The sequence below is a fragment of the Thamnophis sirtalis genome, unplaced genomic scaffold (assembly GCF_051295495.1).
Source record: "Thamnophis sirtalis isolate CommonGarterSnake01/CBP01778 unplaced genomic scaffold, rThaSir2_p1.2 scaffold_1, whole genome shotgun sequence".
NCBI lineage: Eukaryota > Metazoa > Chordata > Lepidosauria > Squamata > Natricidae > Thamnophis > Thamnophis sirtalis.
This window is the reverse complement of record NW_028261381.1, coordinates 169,457,883-169,476,881: the sequence shown is the minus strand read 5'-3', so window position 1 is coordinate 169,476,881 and position 18,999 is coordinate 169,457,883. Positions and strand designations below refer to the sequence as shown.

The following is an 18,999-nucleotide window of genomic DNA, read 5'->3' as shown; positions in this document are numbered from 1 at the left end:
ATGGCAATAGCAATAGCACCTAGACAGATACCGCTTCACGGTGCATTACAGCCCTCTTTAAGCGGTTTACAGGGTCAGCCTATTGACTCCCCACAACCTGGGTCCCCATTTTACAGACTTAGAGAAGGATAGAAAACGGAGTCAACTTTGAGCCTGGTGAGACACAAACTGCCGAAATGCTGGCAGTCGGCAGTCAATAATATTAATCTACACAATACTGCATTCTAATCACTGCACCACCATGGCTCTAGACAGGACATGTTTTCTTCTTATGACTGTTTAATCCCTTTATTTGGAGACTAAGTACCGTATTTTCTGGCATATAAGACAACTTTTTAACACCCCCCCCAAAATATTTCAAAAATCATCTTATACGCCGGGTATAAGAAAGGCCATACCAAAAAAAAAAAAAAAAAAAGCAACGCCAGCAAGCAAAAAGCCGTACCGCCACCAGCGCTGACGCCGGCCTTTCAATCGATAACCTCGGCGCTCCTTGCCTGGGCACATGGATGGATGAGCGCTGGGATGGCTTAGTAAGGTCTGGCTGGCGGTGTGGAGGAGGAAGGTGCTGAACTCAAACTACGAAAGCCCGACAGCGCGGAGGCCTTCAGCAGGCTCACGGGCACCTGAAATTAGGGGGTCGTCTTATACGCCCAGTCGCCTTATACTCCGGAATGTACGGTAGCTTAGTCCTTGACAATCATTTCCTCCCATTGTGCTTCTTTGTGTAGGTCTTTGTTTTGCGGCTGGGAACCGAAAAATGTGGGTTATTGGCGGCAAGGAAGTGAAACCCCATTCTCGGCCCTTTATGGCCTCCATCCAAGAGGAGAACAGACACGTCTGCGGTGGGTTCTTGGTGGCACGGAAATGGGTGATGACAGCAGCGCATTGTCAGATTCCCAAGTAAGTGAGAACTTACCCCATTCCCCCCTCTAGCACTGATGATCTTACCTAGTTGGCTCATGAAACATCTGCAGGCCAACAACCAAGCTCAGAGAGCACCAAGGACCCCACAGCTTAACCCTGAGCTACAAATATTGCCGTCTATTGATAAGTAAGTAAGGGACACGGTGACTCAGTGGCTAAGACGCGGAGCTTGTTGATCAGAAAGGTCGGCAGTTTGAATCCCTACCGTCGCGTAATGGAGTGAGCTCCCATTACTTGTCTCAAGTTCTGCCAACCTAACAGTTTGGAAGCACATAAAAATGCAAGTGGAAAAAATAGGAACCACCTTTGGTGGGAAGGTAAAATAGTGTTCCGTCCACCTTTGGTGTTCAGTCATGCCGGGCACATGACCACGGAGACATCTTCGGACAGCGCTGGCTCTTTGGCTTTGAAATGGAGATGGGCACCGCCCCCTAGAGTCGGGAACGACTAGCACATATGTGCAAGGGAAACCTTTACCTTCATTGGTAAGTAACAGCCACTGTGTGTGATGTGTGTTGCAACTAGAGGACAAACAGATCAACTGATTCCCTCTCAAGGGCATTGAAGTGAATCACTGCAGGAGTTAAATTAGAAACTTGGCTGTTAAAGCGAATCTGGCTTTCCCATTGACTTTGCTTGTCAGAAGGTCCCAAAATGCAACCGTCATAAAGAGGAACCAGTTGCCAAGCGTGTAAATTTTGATCCTGTGACTAGGGGGACGCTGCAACTGTCGTAAGTGTGAAAAACTGTCATAAGTCATTGAATGGTCATTGTACATTAAAGATCACATTTAATTTCATTGTATAAGGTGCAATGACAATAAAGTAAACTAAACTAAGTCACTTTTTTTCACTGCCGTTGTAACTTTGAAAGGTCACTAAGTGAACGATTGTAAGTCGAGGGTGTTAGGAATATACTCTAACGGTTGAGTTGGCAATAGATAAATCATGTAACAATGTTGTACCTGTTTTTTTAAATCATACTGTAAAATGTGATTGGTTGCTGTTTCCTCAATCGGCCATAAGAGGGAGCCAGAATTACTGTTAGCTCTCTATTTTGTTAGATACTGGGCTGATTTGATCTGAGTGTTTTGGAAGCTGGCTGTTAGAAAGTGCCGTGAGCTATTGTAAGTTTTTGCAACTGCTAGCAAACTTTGAGTACTGAACTGATTATATGATACTGGACTATGTTATTTGGATTATCCCTTAACTGAAAGACGTTGATGACTGACTGTCTTATCCATGTATGACTTGGACTGTTTGATGGACTCTGATACCTCTATTTCCACAAAAGTAAAAGCCTATTTAAACTGCAGTGTCTCTGTATGCTGGTTTGTGTGTTCTCCAACACAACTCTCACAACGCTTCTCTGAACGTACTCGCTCTCCAAACGGGGAGCTTACCTAACAGAGGGTTACCTGTACAAAGGAATCCTCCACTTTTTAAAGGGGACTCTTGAAATGCCCTCCTTGCTTGGGTACATAAATATAGTAGATTTTTAGAATCCGAATCGGATTCTGTTTGGGTAAAGCAAACCAGGCTGATGGATCCGCCGACATTTATGGCTAACATAACTGTGAGTTCACTAAAGGACCGAACTCCAGGTTGTATGCAGATATACAAGTAATCCTCGACTTACAACAATTCGTTTAGTGACTGTTCAAAGTTACAACAGCAGTGAAAAATGTGGCTTATGACCATTTTTCACACTTACGACCTTTGCAGCATCCTCAACAGAGGTGGGTTCCTACCGGTTCGGACCGGTTCCGTCGAGTAGGTAGTAACTCGGCTTGCCATACCCCAAACCGGTTCTATTATCAGCGGCGCCATCTTGATTTTCGATTCTGCGCATGCGCAGAACAACCATCATTACAAATCCCCCCCCTTTTCTAATGTGCGCATGCACAGACCATTTCAAGTGCAGATGCGCACACGGGTGGAGCATTTGCACGCTGTACCGGCAGTAATGCCGGCAGGAACCTACCCCTGATCCTCAAGATCATGTGATCGAAATTCAGATGCTTGGCAACTGCCTCATATTTATGACCGTTGCTGTGTCCCAAGATCAGGTGATTCCCTTTTGCAACCTTCTCAGAAGCGAAGTCAATGGGGAAGCCAGATTCCCTTAACATAAGTTACTAACGTATCCACTGCAGTGAGTCACTTGACAACTGTGGCAAGAAAGGTTGTAAAATGGGGCAAAACTCACTTAACAGCGGAAGTTCTGGGCTCAATTGTGGTCGTAGGTCGGGGATTGTATTGCCGTGTTTCCCGAAAGCTGAGTTTCACTTGAGGAGAGGAGATGTTTCTTCTTCTTGTGGAAATTGTCTTACGCTGTAGGGATGGATATTGCCACTTCTAACTTTTCCCAATGTATCCTGGCAGGGGGTCCGCCCGGTTTCGTGTCATCCTCGGTGCCCATTCGCTCAAGACCCAGGAGGCCTCCCAGCAGATCTTTGGCATCAAGGACTCCATTGCTCACCCGCTCTTCAATCCCGAGACAGTGAAAAACGACATCCGTTTACTGAAAGTGAGTGTGGGGAGAGAAGCGGGCATCCGTCTGTGTATTACAATGGGGGGAAGAAGAATAGCATCATATTATTTCGCCACCTCAGTCATGTTGCAAAGGAACCTGTTTTCTGATGGCCTCAAAGGATATTAATCTTTTGTGCAAGATCCTAAAGCCAGGCTTTCCTCCTCCCTCCTTCCCTCCCTCCTTCCCTTCCCCTTCCTTCCTTCCCTCCCTCTCTCCCTCCTTCCTCTCCCTCCCCCCTCCCCCTTCCTTCCCCCCTCCTTCCCTCCCTCCTTCCCTTCCCCTTCCTTCCCTCCCTCTCTCCCTCCTTCCTCTCCCTCCCCCCTCCCCCCTTCCTTCCCTCCCTCCTTCCCTCCTTCATTCCCTTCCCTTCCCTCCCTCCCTCCTTCACTTTCCTTCCACTCCCCTTCCCTCCCTCCCTCCTTCCTTCCCTTTCCTTCCATTCCCCCTCCCTCCCTCCTTCCTTCACTTTCCTTCCACTCCCCTTCCCTCCCTCCCTCCCTCCTTCCCTTTCCTTCCATTCCCCCTCCCTCCCTCCTTCCTTCCCTCCCTCCTTTCCTTCCCCTTCCTTCCTTCCCTCCCTCCTTCCCTTCCCCTTCCTTCCCTCCTGCCTCCTTCCTTCCTCTCCCTCCCTCCCCCTCCCTCCCTCCTTCCTTCCTTCCCTCCTTCCTTTCCTTCCCCTTCCTTCCCTCCCTCCCTCCTTCCCTCCCTCCCTCCTTCCCTTTCCTTCCATTCCCCCTCCCTCCCTCCTTCCTTCACTTTCCTTCCACTCCCCTTCCCTCCCTCCCTCCCTCCTTCCCTTTCCTTCCATTCCCCCTCCCTCCCTCCTTCCTTCCCTCCCTCCTTTCCTTCCCCTTCCTTCCTTCCCTCCCTCCTTCCCTTCCCCTTCCTTCCCTCCTGCCTCCTTCCTTCCCTCCCTCCCTCCTTCCTTCCCTTTCCTTCCACTCCCCTTCCCTCCCTCTCTCCTTCCTTCCTCTCCCTCCCCCTCCCTCATTCCTTCCTTCCCTCCCTGCTTCCCCTTCCTTCCTTCCTTCCTTCCCTCCCTCCTTCCTTTCCTTCCCCTTCCTTCCCTCCCTCCCTCCCTCCTTCCCTTCCTCCCTCCTTCCCTTTCCTTCCACTCCCCCTCCCTCCCTCCTTCCTTCCCTCCCTCCTTTCCTTCCCTCCCTCCCTCCTTCCCTTTCCTTCCACTCCCCTTCCCTCCCTCCCTCCTTCCTCCCTCTCCCTACTTCCTTCCCTGCCTCCCTCCTTCCCTTCCCCTTCCTTCCTCCCTCCCTCCCTCTCCCCTCCCTCCTTCCTTTCCCCCTTCCCTTCCCCTCCCATTCTTTCCCTCCCTCCCCCCCTCCTTCCTTCCCTCCCTCCTTCCCTCCCTCCTTCCTTCCCTCCCTCCCTCCTTCCTTCCTTCCCTCCTTCCCTTTCCTTCTGCTCCCCTTCCCTCCCTCCCTCCTTCCTCCCTCTCCCTCCTTCCTTCCCTGCCTCCCTCCTTCCCTTCCCCTTGCTTGCCTCCCTCCTTCCTTCCCCTTCCTTCCTCCCTCCCTCCCTCTCCCCTCTCTCCTTCCTTTCCCCCCTTCCCCTCCCATTCTTTCCCTCCCTCCCCCCCTCCCTGTTGAATACTAGCGCGGGAAAATACAAGCGCGGGAACAAAGGACTCCCTCCTGATTGGTTCCCGGGCGGAGCCGGTTCAATCCTCGCCCTGATTGGTCGAGCTACTCGACGCCCCATTGGCTCCTCGTTCAAACCCGGAGGTATAAATGTTTGGCGCGAACCACGCCACGTTGAATCGTAGTCACTCTGTTCTCAATAAAGGTTGCTGTTTGCATACCCGCTTGTCGCGTCCCTTCCCTTCGCTCCAAGATGCAAAATTGGCGACGAAGGTGGGATTCCGATTCCCGCGACCACGGAGAAGAACAAGCCAGCTGCCACCGCGTCTGAACCAGCACGAACGCTATCCTCAGGCTGAGAACTCCGGCAGCGAACACAAAATTTTCTCCGCCCTCTTCCTCCCCCTCTCTGGCTCCACACCACGATGGCATCAGCGCTTCCTCCTTTCGCGCCATTCGGATCCGCCGGAGAATCATGGGACGGCTTCATGGAGCGTTTCGAGTGCTACTTAATCGCATCTAGGAACCAGGCACAGACCGACGAGGAGAAATGCAGCTTCTTCTTGTCCTGCTGTGAGCCTTCCATGTTCGCCTCTGCGAGAGCCCTGGCCGCCCCGAGGCCAGCCTACAAACTTGGGTGGGACGAGCTGATGTCCAGACTGAGGAACCACTACGCTCCCTCACCCTCTCTGATCGCACGCCGCTTCACCTTCCGCCGCCGAGTGCAGAAGCCCAACGAGTCCATCAGTCAGTTTCTAGAGGCTTTGCGCACAGTGGCCGCCCAGTGCGATTTTGCAGACCTGGAGGAGAACCTCGTGGAGCAGTTTGTATGCGGGGTCCGCGATGTGCATTTGCGCAGCCGCATGCTCCGGAACCACAAAATCACCTTAGTGCAAGCCGTGGAGACCGCGCGAGCAGCGGAGCTCTCCGAACAATCCACGGCCGACATCGAACGCCTCCAGCTGAAAACCCCCGCGCAAACCGCCGCGGGGCCTTCCACCCAGACGAACCTCGTCGATGACCTCTCTCCTGCTGAAGACGAGGAGGAGGAAATCGTCGGACAAATGAGGACGCAGCCGAAGCGGAGGCCACACCAGCAACCACCGACGCCCGCTCAGCCAGTCTCAAACGCACCTTGCCGCGGATGCGGCGGCCGCCACAGCCGCGCATCCTGCCCGTTCCGTTCCGCCATCTGCCGCCGCTGCCGAGGAGAAGGACACCTCGCCAGGGTCTGCCGGGCTCTCGTGCCAGCCCCATCGTTCATGCAGCCCAGCGACCAGCGCCAGGCACCGCAACGCCGCCAACAGCCACGTCCTGCGAGGCGAGCTGAGGACTGCCACTCAACCTACCAGCCCTCCAGCGCCGACTGCGTGGTCTACCAGGCCTCCCACGTTCCCGCCGGCGATCGCAAAATCAGCACCGCCGTCCGACTCGAAGGTCAGCTTTGTCGAATGGAGGTGGACTCCGGGTCTTCCCGTTCTCTCCTATCTTGGGCCCTGTTTTCCCGCCTTTGCCCCGGGGTTTCCCAGAGCCAATTGCGCCCCGTCGGGGTCTCCCTCCTAGACTACCAGGGAAATGGGATTCCCACGGCAGGAATATTCCACATCCAGGTGGAATACGGAAACTTTAAGGGGAAACTCCCAGTCCTAATCGTCAGGAACGATCTGCCCGCTCTCCTTGGGTTGGATTGGTTTCCCGCCTTGGGCCTCACCATAGAGGGGGTGCACAGGGTAGTCCCCCTCACCGTAGATAGCGTTCTAGATGAGTTCGCAGATGTGTTCGATGGGAAATTGGGTTGTTATAAGGGCACCCCCATTTCCCTCTGCCTCGATCCCCAGGTCGCTCCCATTAGGCTGAAGGCACGCAGGGTCCCCTTCGCATTGAGAGCAAAGGTAGACGCTGAACTTGATAAGCTTATAGAGCAGGGGGTAATCGAGCCCGTAGATCACGCCCGTTGGGAAACCCCCATAGTCCTCCCGGTCAAACCCGACGGATCGGTGAGAATATGTGCCGACTATAAGTCGACCATCAATTTGGCCCTGCAGGCAAATCCATACCCGGTTCCCGTAGTGCAACACCTACTCCACTCCTTAGGGCAAGGCCGCATTTTCGCCAAGCTAGATATGGCACAGGCCTACCAGCAGCTTCCCGTAGACGACGATGCGGCTACAGCCCAGACCATCGTCACCCACCGCGGGGCCTTCCGTTGCCGCCGCCTCCAATTCGGCGTTTCGGTTGCCCCGGGGATTTTTCAGAGCCTCATGGAGCGGTTGCTCCACGGGCTCCCAGGCGTCGTTCCCTACTTCGACGACGTCCTGGTCGCAGCCCCCAGCCACTCGGAACTCCTGAAAATACTGCGGGAGGTTCTCACACGTTTTAGGGAGGCAGGACTGAAACTAAAGCGCAGCAAATGCGAAATTGCTGTTCCCAAAGTAGAATTCTTGGGGTTCCTCATTGATGCCCAAGGCATCCACCCCACTCCTTCCAAAGTCGCCGCCATCAAAAACGCACCTGCACCCACCTCTAGGGCGGAACTGCAGGCGTTCCTGGGGCTCTTAAACTTCTACGCCCCTTTTATTCCCCACAAGGCGTCGCTAGCTGAGCCGCTACACCGACTGCTTGACCGGTCAGCGGCCTGGCAATGGGGTAGCCGTGAAGCGCACGCGTTCGCAGCTATAAAAGACATTTTGACCTCGTCGGCAGTCCTAATTCAATATAGCGATAGGATGCCCCTAGTTCTGACTTGCGACGCCTCTCCCTATGGCATAGGGGCGGTCCTGAGCCATGCCCTCCCGAACGGCTCAGAGGCCCCCATAGCTTTCTATTCCCGGACACTCTCCTCCACGGAGCGGAACTACAGCCAAATCGATAAAGAAGCCCTGGCTGCAGTGTCCGGCATTAAGCGGTTCCATGACTACCTCTATGGTAGGAATTTCACCCTTGTCACGGATCACAAGCCGCTCCTGGGGCTACTGGCAGGCGACAAGCCAACCCCCCCCCATTTTGTCTCCCCGCATGACACGCTGGACGGAGTTCCTAACGGCGTATTCGTATACGCTGTTATACCGTCCGGGTAAGCAGCTAGGGCACGCAGACGCCCTGAGCCGTTGCCCTTTGCCAGAGACGGACACAGCCCACGTGCCCGCTCTCTCTATTTTGTCCATCGCCGAATCCGACCTCCCCGTCTCTGCCGCGGATGTCGCAGCTTGCACAAAGGCTGACCCCGTCCTATCCCAAGTAGCTTCATGGGTTTTGAGGGGTTGGCCCGCGGAAAAGGTAGCGGAAGGATTCCGACCATTTAAAGCACGACAAGCCGAACTCGCCCTTCACGGGGGTTGTCTTGTCTGGGGGGATAGGGTAGTGATCCCCACAGCCCTGCGGGCACGAATCCTGCCCGCACTCCACAAAAACCACCCAGGCATAGCGCGAATGAAAGCCTTAGCCCGTAGCTATGTGTGGTGGCCCTTGCTAGATTCGGAAATTGCAGACTACGTAGGCCGATGCAGGATCTGCCAAAACTCTAGGCAGAATCCCCCCACAGCCGCCCCTCGTGAGTGGGAAATCCCTAGAGGCCCATGGTCCCGTTTACACATTGACTTTGCCGGCCCCTTCCACGGCCGAAACTTCATGATAGTAGTCGATGCTTACTCCAAGTGGGTGGAGCTGGTAATCATGACCTCCACCACTGCAGAGAGTACAGTGAGGGCTCTTCGTAAGATGTTCGCCACCCATGGGTTACCGGATGTGATAGTCTCAGATAATGGGCCCCAGTTTACCTCCACCACGTTCCAAGAATTCCTGGCCGAACAAGGAATCAGACACGCAGCCACAGCCCCTTATCACCCAGCTAGTAACGGCCGGGCGGAGCGCGCAGTTCGCTCAGCCAAAGAAGCTTTGGGCCGCATGGACCAGGGCGACTGGCAAGAAAGAGTGGCGGCTTACCTCTTGAGCCAACACTCCATACCCTGCCCAATGACTAATAAAAGTCCCGCGGAGCTCTTGATGGGTAGGAGATTGCGAACCTCCCTAGACAGGCTCCATCCACTTTACGCAGGGGATCTGCCGAGCAACCTGGGGGCCCTCCCTTCCCACGCGTTTAAGTTAGGGGATCCTGTATGGGCCCGCTCCTTTTCTGGGGATCCACGGTGGGTTCCCGCAACCATCACAGCCCTGACTGGCCCCTGTTCCTTCAGGGTCGGCCTGGCCGACGGAACACAATGGAGGCGCCACGTGGACCAGTTAAGGCGACGCCTCCCCGCGGAAACAGACGGCCCGAGCCTCTCAGACACCCGCTCTCAGCATGAACCACCCTCGATGACCTTTCCCCCAACGGACCGCCTCCACCCGGGGAACGGGGGACAAGCCGATGCGAACTTTTCGGACAAACGCGCCTCACCCGGCTACTCCCCTCCTCGAAGCCCTTATCGAGACTCTGAACCTACACCCCAACCAGACCGCACGGGGCCACTGTCGGACACTCCGGTTGCCACGGAGACGCCACCCCGAACAAATGGACATCGGGCACGGGGCACGGGGCCAGCGCCATCTCACGAGGCCGCGTCGCAGATTCACCGCCCCGCCACGGACACACCTCCGCCGGCGGTCCCCCCCCCCGACGACAACCGCCGGGGAACCACGAAGGTCGGGACGAGAACGTCACCGTCCCACCTACTTACAAGACTATGTTTGCCCTTCCTAAGGGAACTCTTTGACTAGGGGGGGAGGGGTGTTGAATACTAGCGCGGGAAAATACAAGCGCGGGAACAAAGGACTCCCTCCTGATTGGTTCCCGGGCGGAGCCGGTTCAATCCTCGCCCTGATTGGTCGAGCTACTCGACGCCCCATTGGCTCCTCGTTCAAACCCGGAGGTATAAATGTTTGGCGCGAACCACGCCACGTTGAATCGTAGTCACTCTGTTCTCAATAAAGGTTGCTGTTTGCATACCCGCTTGTCGCGTCCCTTCCCTTCGCTCCAAGATGCAAAACTCCCTCCTTCCCTCCCTCCTTCCCTCCCTCCTTCCTTCCCTCCTTCCCTTTCCTTCCGCTCCCCTTCCCTCCCTCCCTCCTTCCTTCCTCTCCCTCCCTCCTTCCCTCCTTCCTTCCTTCCCTCCCTCCTTCCTTCCCTTCCCCTTCCTTCCCTCCTTCCTTCCTTGGTGGAAGGAAGAGTTGTGGAGGTGCAGGGGTTAGTATGCAGTATTGCAAGCTAATTCCGCCAACTGCCAGCAGTTCAGTCCTGCTTGGCTCATGGTTGACTCAGCCTTCCATCCTTCCGAGGTCAGAAAAATGAGGACCCAGATTTTTGGGGTGACTGTAAACCACTTAGAGAGGCCTGTAAAGCACTGTAAAGCAGCATGTAAGTCTATGTGCTATTGCTATTACTTCCTTCCTTCTTTCTTCCTTCCTGCCTTCCTCCTTTCTTCCCCCTTCCCTTCTCCTCTCTCTCCTCCTTCTCCTCCTTCTCTTCCCTTCCCTTCCCTTCCTTTTCTTTCCTTGCTTCCTGTTTTAAATTTAGGCAGGGTTTTGCACAACCTATTCAGACAGATTAGTTATAAACCTTGCTCTTCATCTGCAAAAGTGATGCTTTTAAAAAGGTTTCACTAAGTGGTTTGCGCTAATAAAAATGTGCTCTTTTGCGGAACTGTTATTTGCTGCTGCAAAATAAAGTAAGATTCCGGTTCCTTAGTGGAGTCAGAATAAATGGCAAATTTTAAAAAGCATCTAAGAAACTACCTTATACCAAATCAGCCAACTAATCTATCTACGTTCTGTTGTCTTCTGGGCTTGATTGGGGGAAAATGCTTCAGATTTCAGACAATCGGGGGCTGAAATACTAGCTGTTCATCAATGCAAGATATATTTTTCTGTCTCTCAATTCCCAAACCCCCACAACACCATTCTTAACACACTACCATGACCCCAAATAATTCATCAATACCCGGGGGTCTGTTTTCCATTGTTCTGTGTATTAAATATTAAACACTAGGGGGCGATCCTGGCTTCCGCAAGGAAGAAATAATTGGAGGCAAAATGTGTGATATAATTCAGTTCCAGCAGGGTGGAAGTGGCTAATGGCTTCACAGATCAGGACACGTCAGAGAGATGGCCAAACATCTGGATGGTGTGGCAGTGGCACGACATTTGGTTGTTTTGAAACAGCTTCTGAAATGCTCCCCCTCAACATTTCTCTCTGGACCTCCCAATCCTTTTGGATCACTCGGCATGAACCAAACCGCTGGCCATAAAATGCTGGAAATAAAACTTATGTAACTTTGCGGGGAAAATAACCCTTAAAGAATAATGCAGAAAAGTGTGCTCCGATGGTTTGGGAGGAGGGATTGACATAAGCAACTTGGTGAGGAAAGTGTTTGAATCGGTGGGACTACATGGAGCAGGGGTGTCAAACTCAGGGGTGGGTTCCGGCCACCATTACTACCGGTTCGGCGCCTGAAAATTTTCGCCACCTTAAAAAAGGAATGAAAATTACATCTTTTCAATGAAGATTGTTCTGCGCATTGGCAGAACAGAAAATCAAGATGGCGCCGCCGAGGATAGAACCAGTTCAATCACGTATCCACCAGAGTTACTACCTATTCGGCCGAACCGGACTGAATAGGTAGGAATCCACCTCTGGTCAAACTGGATTTCTCCGAGGGCTGGATCAGCATTGTAGTTCTCCGCTGGCCGGCGGGGGACAGGAAGCGGGGGACAGGGGAGACGGGATGGACGCCTCCTGCAGCAACTTGCCAGTCAAAACGGGGCACATGGAGATGCCGCGAGGCCCCCACGTATCCCGTTTTTGGCCTGAATGGCCTCCCACAGCACTCTGCAGCCAAGAACGGACCACGCAGAGGCCACGCGAAGCCCGTTTTGGCCAACAGAAGCACCGTAGGCTGGACTTTTGATATTTCCAGGCTGGCCCCGCTGGCCAGATTTACACACGCTGCAGGCCAGATCCAGCCTTGAATTTAACACCCCTGACATAGACAAATCCATACAGGTAGTCCTCGGCTTACAACCACTCATTTAATGACCGTTCAAAATTACAACAGTACCAAAAAAAAGTGACTTTGACCGATTTTCATACTTAGGGTGGTTGCAGCATCCCCATGGTCACACGATCCAAATTGGGGCGCTTGGCAACTGACAGTTGCACTATCACGGGATCACGGGATCTCCTTTTGTGACCTCCTGAATGGGGAAGCCAGATTCACTTAGCAACCGTGTTACTAGCTTAACAACTGCAGTGCTTCACTTAACAACCGTGGCAAGAAAGGTCGTTAAACAAGAAGCTATGGGTGGAAACTAATCAAGGAGAGAAGCAACTTAGAACTGAGGAGAAATTTCCTGACAGTTAGAACAATTAATCAGTGGAACAGAAGTTGCCTCCAGAAGTTGTGAAAGCCCCAACACTGGAAGTCTTTAAGAAGATGTTGGATAGCCATTTGTCTGAAACGGTATAGGATTTCCTGCCTAGGCAGGGGGTTGGACTAGAAGACCTCCAAGGTCTCTTCCAACTCTGCTATTTTATTGTATTTTATTGTATTGTAAATGGGACAAAAGTCACTTAAACACCGGTCTCGCTTAGCAACAGAAATGTTGGGCTCCGTTGTGGCTGTAGGTCAAGGACTACTTGTGTGACCTAGGATTATTGGAACATACCTGTGGACATACCTGGACATGGGAGTCAAAAAAAGTCCAGATGGTGGCACCCTACAAGTAAAAACAGGCTGGGTTTCATTCACACAACAATGGTTCCCATTTTGATATTTTGAAATGCTTCCTGTGCATACGGCTGAATAACAGAGTTGGAAGGGACTGTTGTGGCCCGCCAATGGCTAGCAGAGCTGGTAGCATATTCGGAGAGTGAGGAGGTTGGGGAGGAACCTGGGCCAGTCCTGGAGTCTGGGGAAGGCTCTGATGAGGGCTCTGTGTCGGAGGAAGAGAGGGGGCCAGAGCCGTCTGACAGTTATCAGCTGCCTTCAGTGAGGCAGAAGAACAGGTGGAGCCTGTTCCCAGTGTGCGCATGCACAGAGTTGCCAGACGAAGGGAACAGCTAAGGAAGAGGGTCGACTTGGGAATAAGGCCACAGGTGGACTGTTAGGTAAGCTCCCCGTTGGGAGAGCGAGTACGTTCAGAGAAGCATTGTGAGAGTTGTGTTGGATGACACACAAACCAGCATACGGAGACACTGCAGTTTAAATAGGCTTTTACTTTCGTGGAAATAGAGGTATCAGAGTCCGTCAAACAGTCCAAGTCATACACGGATAAGACAGTCAGTCGTCAATGTCTTTCAGTTAAGGGTTAATCCAAATAACATAGTCCATAATCATACAAACAGTCCGGTACTCAAAGTTTGCTAGCAGTTGCAAAACTTACAATAGCTCACGGCACTTTTTAACAGCCAGCTTCCAAAACACTCAGATCAGATCAGCCCAGCATCTAACAAACAGATAGCTAACAGTCATTCTGGCTCCCTCTTATGGCCGATCAAGGAAAACAGCAACCAATCACATTTTTACAGTATGTTTTAAAGAAACAGGTATAACATTGTTACATAATTTGTATATTGCCAACCCAACCGATTATATTCCTAACATGATGAATGGCCCCTCTCAGAGGAAATAAAAGAGGAGCAAAAGGGGAGTGGAGTTTGCAGGAGAAAATTAATTCCCTTAATTGGTTCGTGACTCTCCAAGACTCCTTGCCAAATTTTGCAGATATCGGCCTGTCAGCTCTCCAAGCCAGATAAGGTTTGTGACTGTAAATCCTCCCTTGAAAGACTTCGCTGGATGTGCATGAGCAGAATTCACAGCCAATTAATAAAAAGGTTTTTTTGTTGGGACAAGGAGTTTGTTTCATGCTCTTGGGAAGCCTCGGTCAGAACTGGGACCTTGGAGGTCTTCTAGCCCAACCCCCTGCTCAAGCAGGAGATCCTATTTCCATTTTGGCAGTGTCTATGGAGATTGTCAGTCATCCAGGTCGTGGATGTCCCAAAAGTGTTTTTTTCAAGAGGCAACTGGATTTTCTGAAGAAGCTCCTTGGATGAGAAGCGAAATGTCTTCAATGAAAAACCAGAAAATCCCGTTGCCCCTTGAAAAGGCATCTTTGGGACATTTTGGCAGCGGCTTCCTCTCTAAGCTTTGTGCCAATTTAGTTTCTGAACATTTCGTTATCAGGCTAGGTAAAATCGTCAGCAGGATTTTCTTCTCCTATTCCTCTTTAGCTTATACAATGTCTTGTGTGCCAGGGTGGTCAGCCGGTTGTGTGATTTGTTGTTTGTTTGGAGCAAGAGGAATAGGAGAAGAAATTCCTGCTGCTGATGTACCAAGTCTGGTAACAAAAGGTCCGGAAACTAAATTGAAACAACGCTGGAAAGTAAGCCAATGCCAAAATCTAAAACCCGAGCTACAAGTATTTTTTTTATTATTATTTCACCTCTATATCATATTAGACAAATGTCTGTCCGACCTCATAAGATGAAAATAGTTTCATCTTATGCTTCAGTCAATATTTATTCATTTATTGGTAAAGTTTATACATAAGAGGATGCTGCAAAAATGGAGTTGGGAGAAATAACAGAAAAATAGAGTTGGAAGGGACCTTGGAGGTCTTCTAGTCCAACCCCCTGCTTAGGCAGGAAACCCTACACCCCTGCAGACAAATTGTTGTCCAACTTCTTAAAAACTTCTAGTGTTGGGGCATTCACAACTTCTGGAGGCAAGTGGTTCCCCTGATTAATGGTTCTTACTGTCTGGAACTTACTTTTTAGTTCTAGGTTGCTTCTCTCCTTGATTAGTTTCCATCCATTGCTGCTTGTTCCTGCCTTCAGGTGCTTTCAGGTTGACCCTCTCTTCTTTGCGACTCATGCTTTGCAGATGAATCATTGCTGAAAGAGACATGGTGCTCAAGGGGCTAAGATGCCGAGCTTGTCGATCTGCAGTTCGGCGGTTCGAATCGTTAGCGCCGTGTAACGGACTGAGCTCCTGTTACTTGTCCCAGCTTCTGCCAACCTAGCAGTTCGAAAGCGTGTAAAAAATGCAAGTAGAAAAAATGGTGGGAAGGTAACAGTGTTCCATGAGCCTTCGGCGTTTAGTCATGCCAGCCACATGACCACGGAGACGTCTTCGGACAGCGCTGGCTCTTCGGCTTTGAAGCTGAGATGAGCACCGCCCCCTAGAGTTGGGAATACTAGCGGATACGTGTGAGGAGAACCTTTACCTTTTACGTTGCACTGCTGAAAACGTGACACTGGCCTTATCAGCCCATCTGTTCTTTTCTCTCTGTCTGCAGTTGGACCGATCCGCCATTTTCAACAAGAATGTCCGGAAGATCAAGTTACCTCACGCCTACACTGATCTTTGCCCCGGAGTCGCCTGCCATGTTATCGGCTGGGGGGACATCTCCAATTATGCAACCATCCCCACCGAACTCATGGAAGCCAACACGACCATTGTGGACAGGAAGGCTTGTAATGCATCGTGGCAAGGACACGTCTTCAAAGGCATGATCTGCGCAGCCAGCACCAGTGCCGTCCTGCGTGGTTTCTGCTCGGTGAGCCTGGGGTGGCTTTCCCAAAATAGAAACTCAGCTAAGGAGTTTCAGATGCCGTGTTTGGTCAGAGACTGAACACAGCGAGGGGGAAATTGTGAAGTTGAGACAGTGCTTGACAAAAAGATTCATGCTGTCATCCATCACCCCTTTGGGTTGATGGATTTAAACCAGGGGTGTTAAACTCAAGGCCTGTGGGCTGCATCCAACCTGCGGTTTGGTTAGATCTGGCCTATGGGGCCGCCCTGGAAACAGCAACGGACTGGCCCACGGTACCTCGGTGTTTGGCCCTCCCGAGCTCCGTTTTCACTGGCAGAGGGTTGCAGGAGGCCGTGGCAGCCGAAAAGGGAGCTCGGGAGCCTGTTTTTGCTGGCAAAATGCTTGCGCCAGTGGTGGGTTCTGGGCGGTCCAGTCCGGGCATACCGGTGGTAGCTGGGAGCAGCAGCCACTGTACAGGACGGTGTTTTTTTTGTGCCACCCACCCGCCCGTGTTCCTTACCTCTTTTTGAGGGAAACGGGCCAATTGCGCATGCGCGTACAGCGTATGGCGCCTGCGTGACCTTGCTGAGGGTCGCAGGGTGGTGGCGTGTGCATGCGCGCTTGCCCGAGATGGACGTCTGGCCCCATCTCAGCGTACCGGTTGCAACGGGATCCGGAACCCACCACTGGCTTAGACCACCACAGTTGACCCCAAGATGAGTGACATCTGGCCACACCCACTCTGGCCACATCCCCCCAGCCCCCCCTGAGGTCAAACACCTGATGGGGCCTCAATGAAATCGTGTTTAACACCCCTGATTTTAACTGATTATTTATTAACCATCCCTATGGACCATGTACCACAAAGTATGAAAACAAACCGAAAATAATACAGGTGGACCTCATCTTACCATCACGATTGAGCCCAGCATTTTTGCTGCTAAGCGAAACATTTGTTAAGTGAGTTTCGCCCCATTTTGCAACATTTCTTGCCACACCTGTTAAGTGAATCCCTGCAGGAGTTAAGTTAGTAACACGGTTGTTCAGTGAATCTGGATTTCCCCGAGGGCTGCAAAATGGGATCCCATGACCCCGGGACACTGAAACCGTCATAAATAGAAGTCTCCAAGCGTCTGAATTTTGATCATGTGACCATGGGGACGATGGAACAGTCATAAGTGTGAAAAATGATCATAAGTCGCTTTTTTCAGAGCCGTTGTAACTTTGAATGGTCACTAAATGAACTGTTGTAAGTCGAGGACTACCTGTATAAACATGATGAATGAATGAATGAATGAATGAATGAGTGAGTGAGTGACTTTGAAAGATTTAATCTACCCACGTTGATCATTACCTCTCTACCATCTGATTTTTAAAATTCTTTTCCCTTGAATCCTACTGTCCTTGGGTGTTACCAGGGGTGGGTTCCTGCCAGTTCTACCCTCTTCTATAGAAGACGTTCCACAAATCTACAGTGCCGTGTAGAACTGGTTCCAGCTCCCTCCCCCCGCCCGTCCGCACATCATCAAGATGAAGAGCGAGAGGAGGATTCTGGGAGTTGAAGTCCACAAGTCTTAAAGCTGTCAAGTTTTGAACACTCCTAGGTTTTTTTTTCCTAAAGGGTTAGGGGTGCAAGGGTCTTGCAACTTGACAGCTTTAAGACTTGCGTGCTCAAATGCCAGAGTGTCTGAGCCAACATTTTGGTTGCTAAGCAACAGCGTTGTTAAGTGAGTTTCACCACATTTTACAAGTTGACCATGCCCACCCAGTCACATGGCTGGTGAGCCCTCCCACCTGGTCACACGGCCAGCAAGCCACTCCCACAAAGCAGGCCACACCTACAGAAGAGGTTCTAAAAAATTTTGAAACCCAGCACTGGGTGTTACCTAATCTATAATTATGGTTGGCCACACAGACAGACAGATGTGTAGACTGGATTTGATATTTTTGTCCTTATTAATATTATTATTTGATATTTAATGCCATGTTATTGCAATGGTGGGCATGGTGATGGTGCTTGAACCCATCTGCCCAAGGGCATTACTGAGTCCCTATACTTGACCCCTTTCTTCCTTCTTTTGTAAGGGTGACTCAGGTGGCCCCTTAGTGTGCGGGAAAAATGTCCAGGGCATCGTCTCCTTCAACGGGAAGAGATGTGGCGATCGTGGTTCCCGGATGTCTATACCCGCATTGCCAATTACATCACCTGGACCCGTTTCGTACTGCAGACCTTTTGATTGGTGTCTTGGGAGACTGGGGGTGGGTGGGGTTTCTCTAAAAAAGCTGACCTCTTTTGTGGGAGAGGAGAAACAGATTTACTCAGCTTTGTCCACGTCTACAACTCCCCAAATTTCCAAGCCATTACCCAGCCATATTGATGGGATGTTTTGGATGATGTATTCATCATCACACATCTGGAAAAATAGAAGGTTGATGTTTCACTGACCAATTGGATAGATCTCCTCCTCCTCCTCTTCTTCTTCCCTCCTCCTCCTCTCCCTCCCCTTCTCCTCCTTCCTCTTCTTCCTCCTCTTCTTCCTCTTCCTTCTCCTCTTCCTCCTTCCATGTCTTCCTCCTCCTCTTCCCATACATTTTATTATCACTCTCTTCTTCCTCTTCCTCCTTCTTCCATGTCTTCCTCCTCCTCCTTTTCTCATACATTTTATTATCACTCTCTTATTCTTATTCTTCTTCCTCCTCCTCTTCTTCCTTCTTCCATGTCTTCTTCTTCCTCCGCTTTTCATACATTTTATCACTCTCTTCTTCTTTTTCCTCCTCCTCCTCTTCCTTTTCTTCTTCCTCCTCCTCTTCTCATACATTTTAGTATCACTCTCTTCTTCTTCTTCTTCTTCTTCTTCTTCTTCTCCTCCTCCTCCTCCTCCTCCTTTTCCTCCTCCTCCTCCTCCTTCTTGAGAGACCGCTTACTGCCAATTACCTCCAATAGACCGATCAGATCCCACAGATTGGGCCTCCTCCGAATTCCATCCGCTGGCCAATGCCGACTGGCGACTACCCGGAGGAGGGCCTTCTCTGTGGCTGCTCCGACCCTCTGGAACGAGCTCCCCATGGAGATTCGAACCCTCACCACCCTCCAGGCCTTCCGCAAAGCCCTTAAAACCTGGCTGTTTCGACAGGCCTGGGGCTAAAGAGTTTTTGCCCCCCTTCTCGAATGGTATGGTTGTTGTGTGTTTTTTAAATTTTTGTACTGTTATGTCTCGTCTTTTTTATTCCCTTGTCTGTACCCCCTTCCCTGATTGAATTGTGAGCCGCCCTGAGTCCCCTTCGGGGAAAAGGGCGGCATACAAATGTAATAAATCAATCAATCAATTCTTCTTTCTTCTTCTTCTTCTCCTTCTCCTTCTCCTTCTCCTTCTCCTCCTCCTCCTCCTCCTCCCTGGAGTGTACTACAAACCAC

The 18,999-nt window shown here is 51.3% G+C and overlaps 1 protein-coding gene across 1 annotated transcript; it reads left to right on the top strand.

The window, feature by feature from the left end:
- The first annotated feature begins 735 nt into the window (after positions 1-735).
- On the top strand, positions 736-17,821 carry LOC106553816 (serine protease 57-like). Its single transcript, XM_087703151.1, is given in 5 exon segments — positions 736-903; positions 3,312-3,456; positions 15,348-15,608; positions 17,670-17,748; positions 17,751-17,821. Coding segments are annotated over 5 exon segments (699 nt in total). The 5' UTR covers positions 736-760.
- Positions 17,822-18,999: the final 1,178 nt, after the last annotated feature.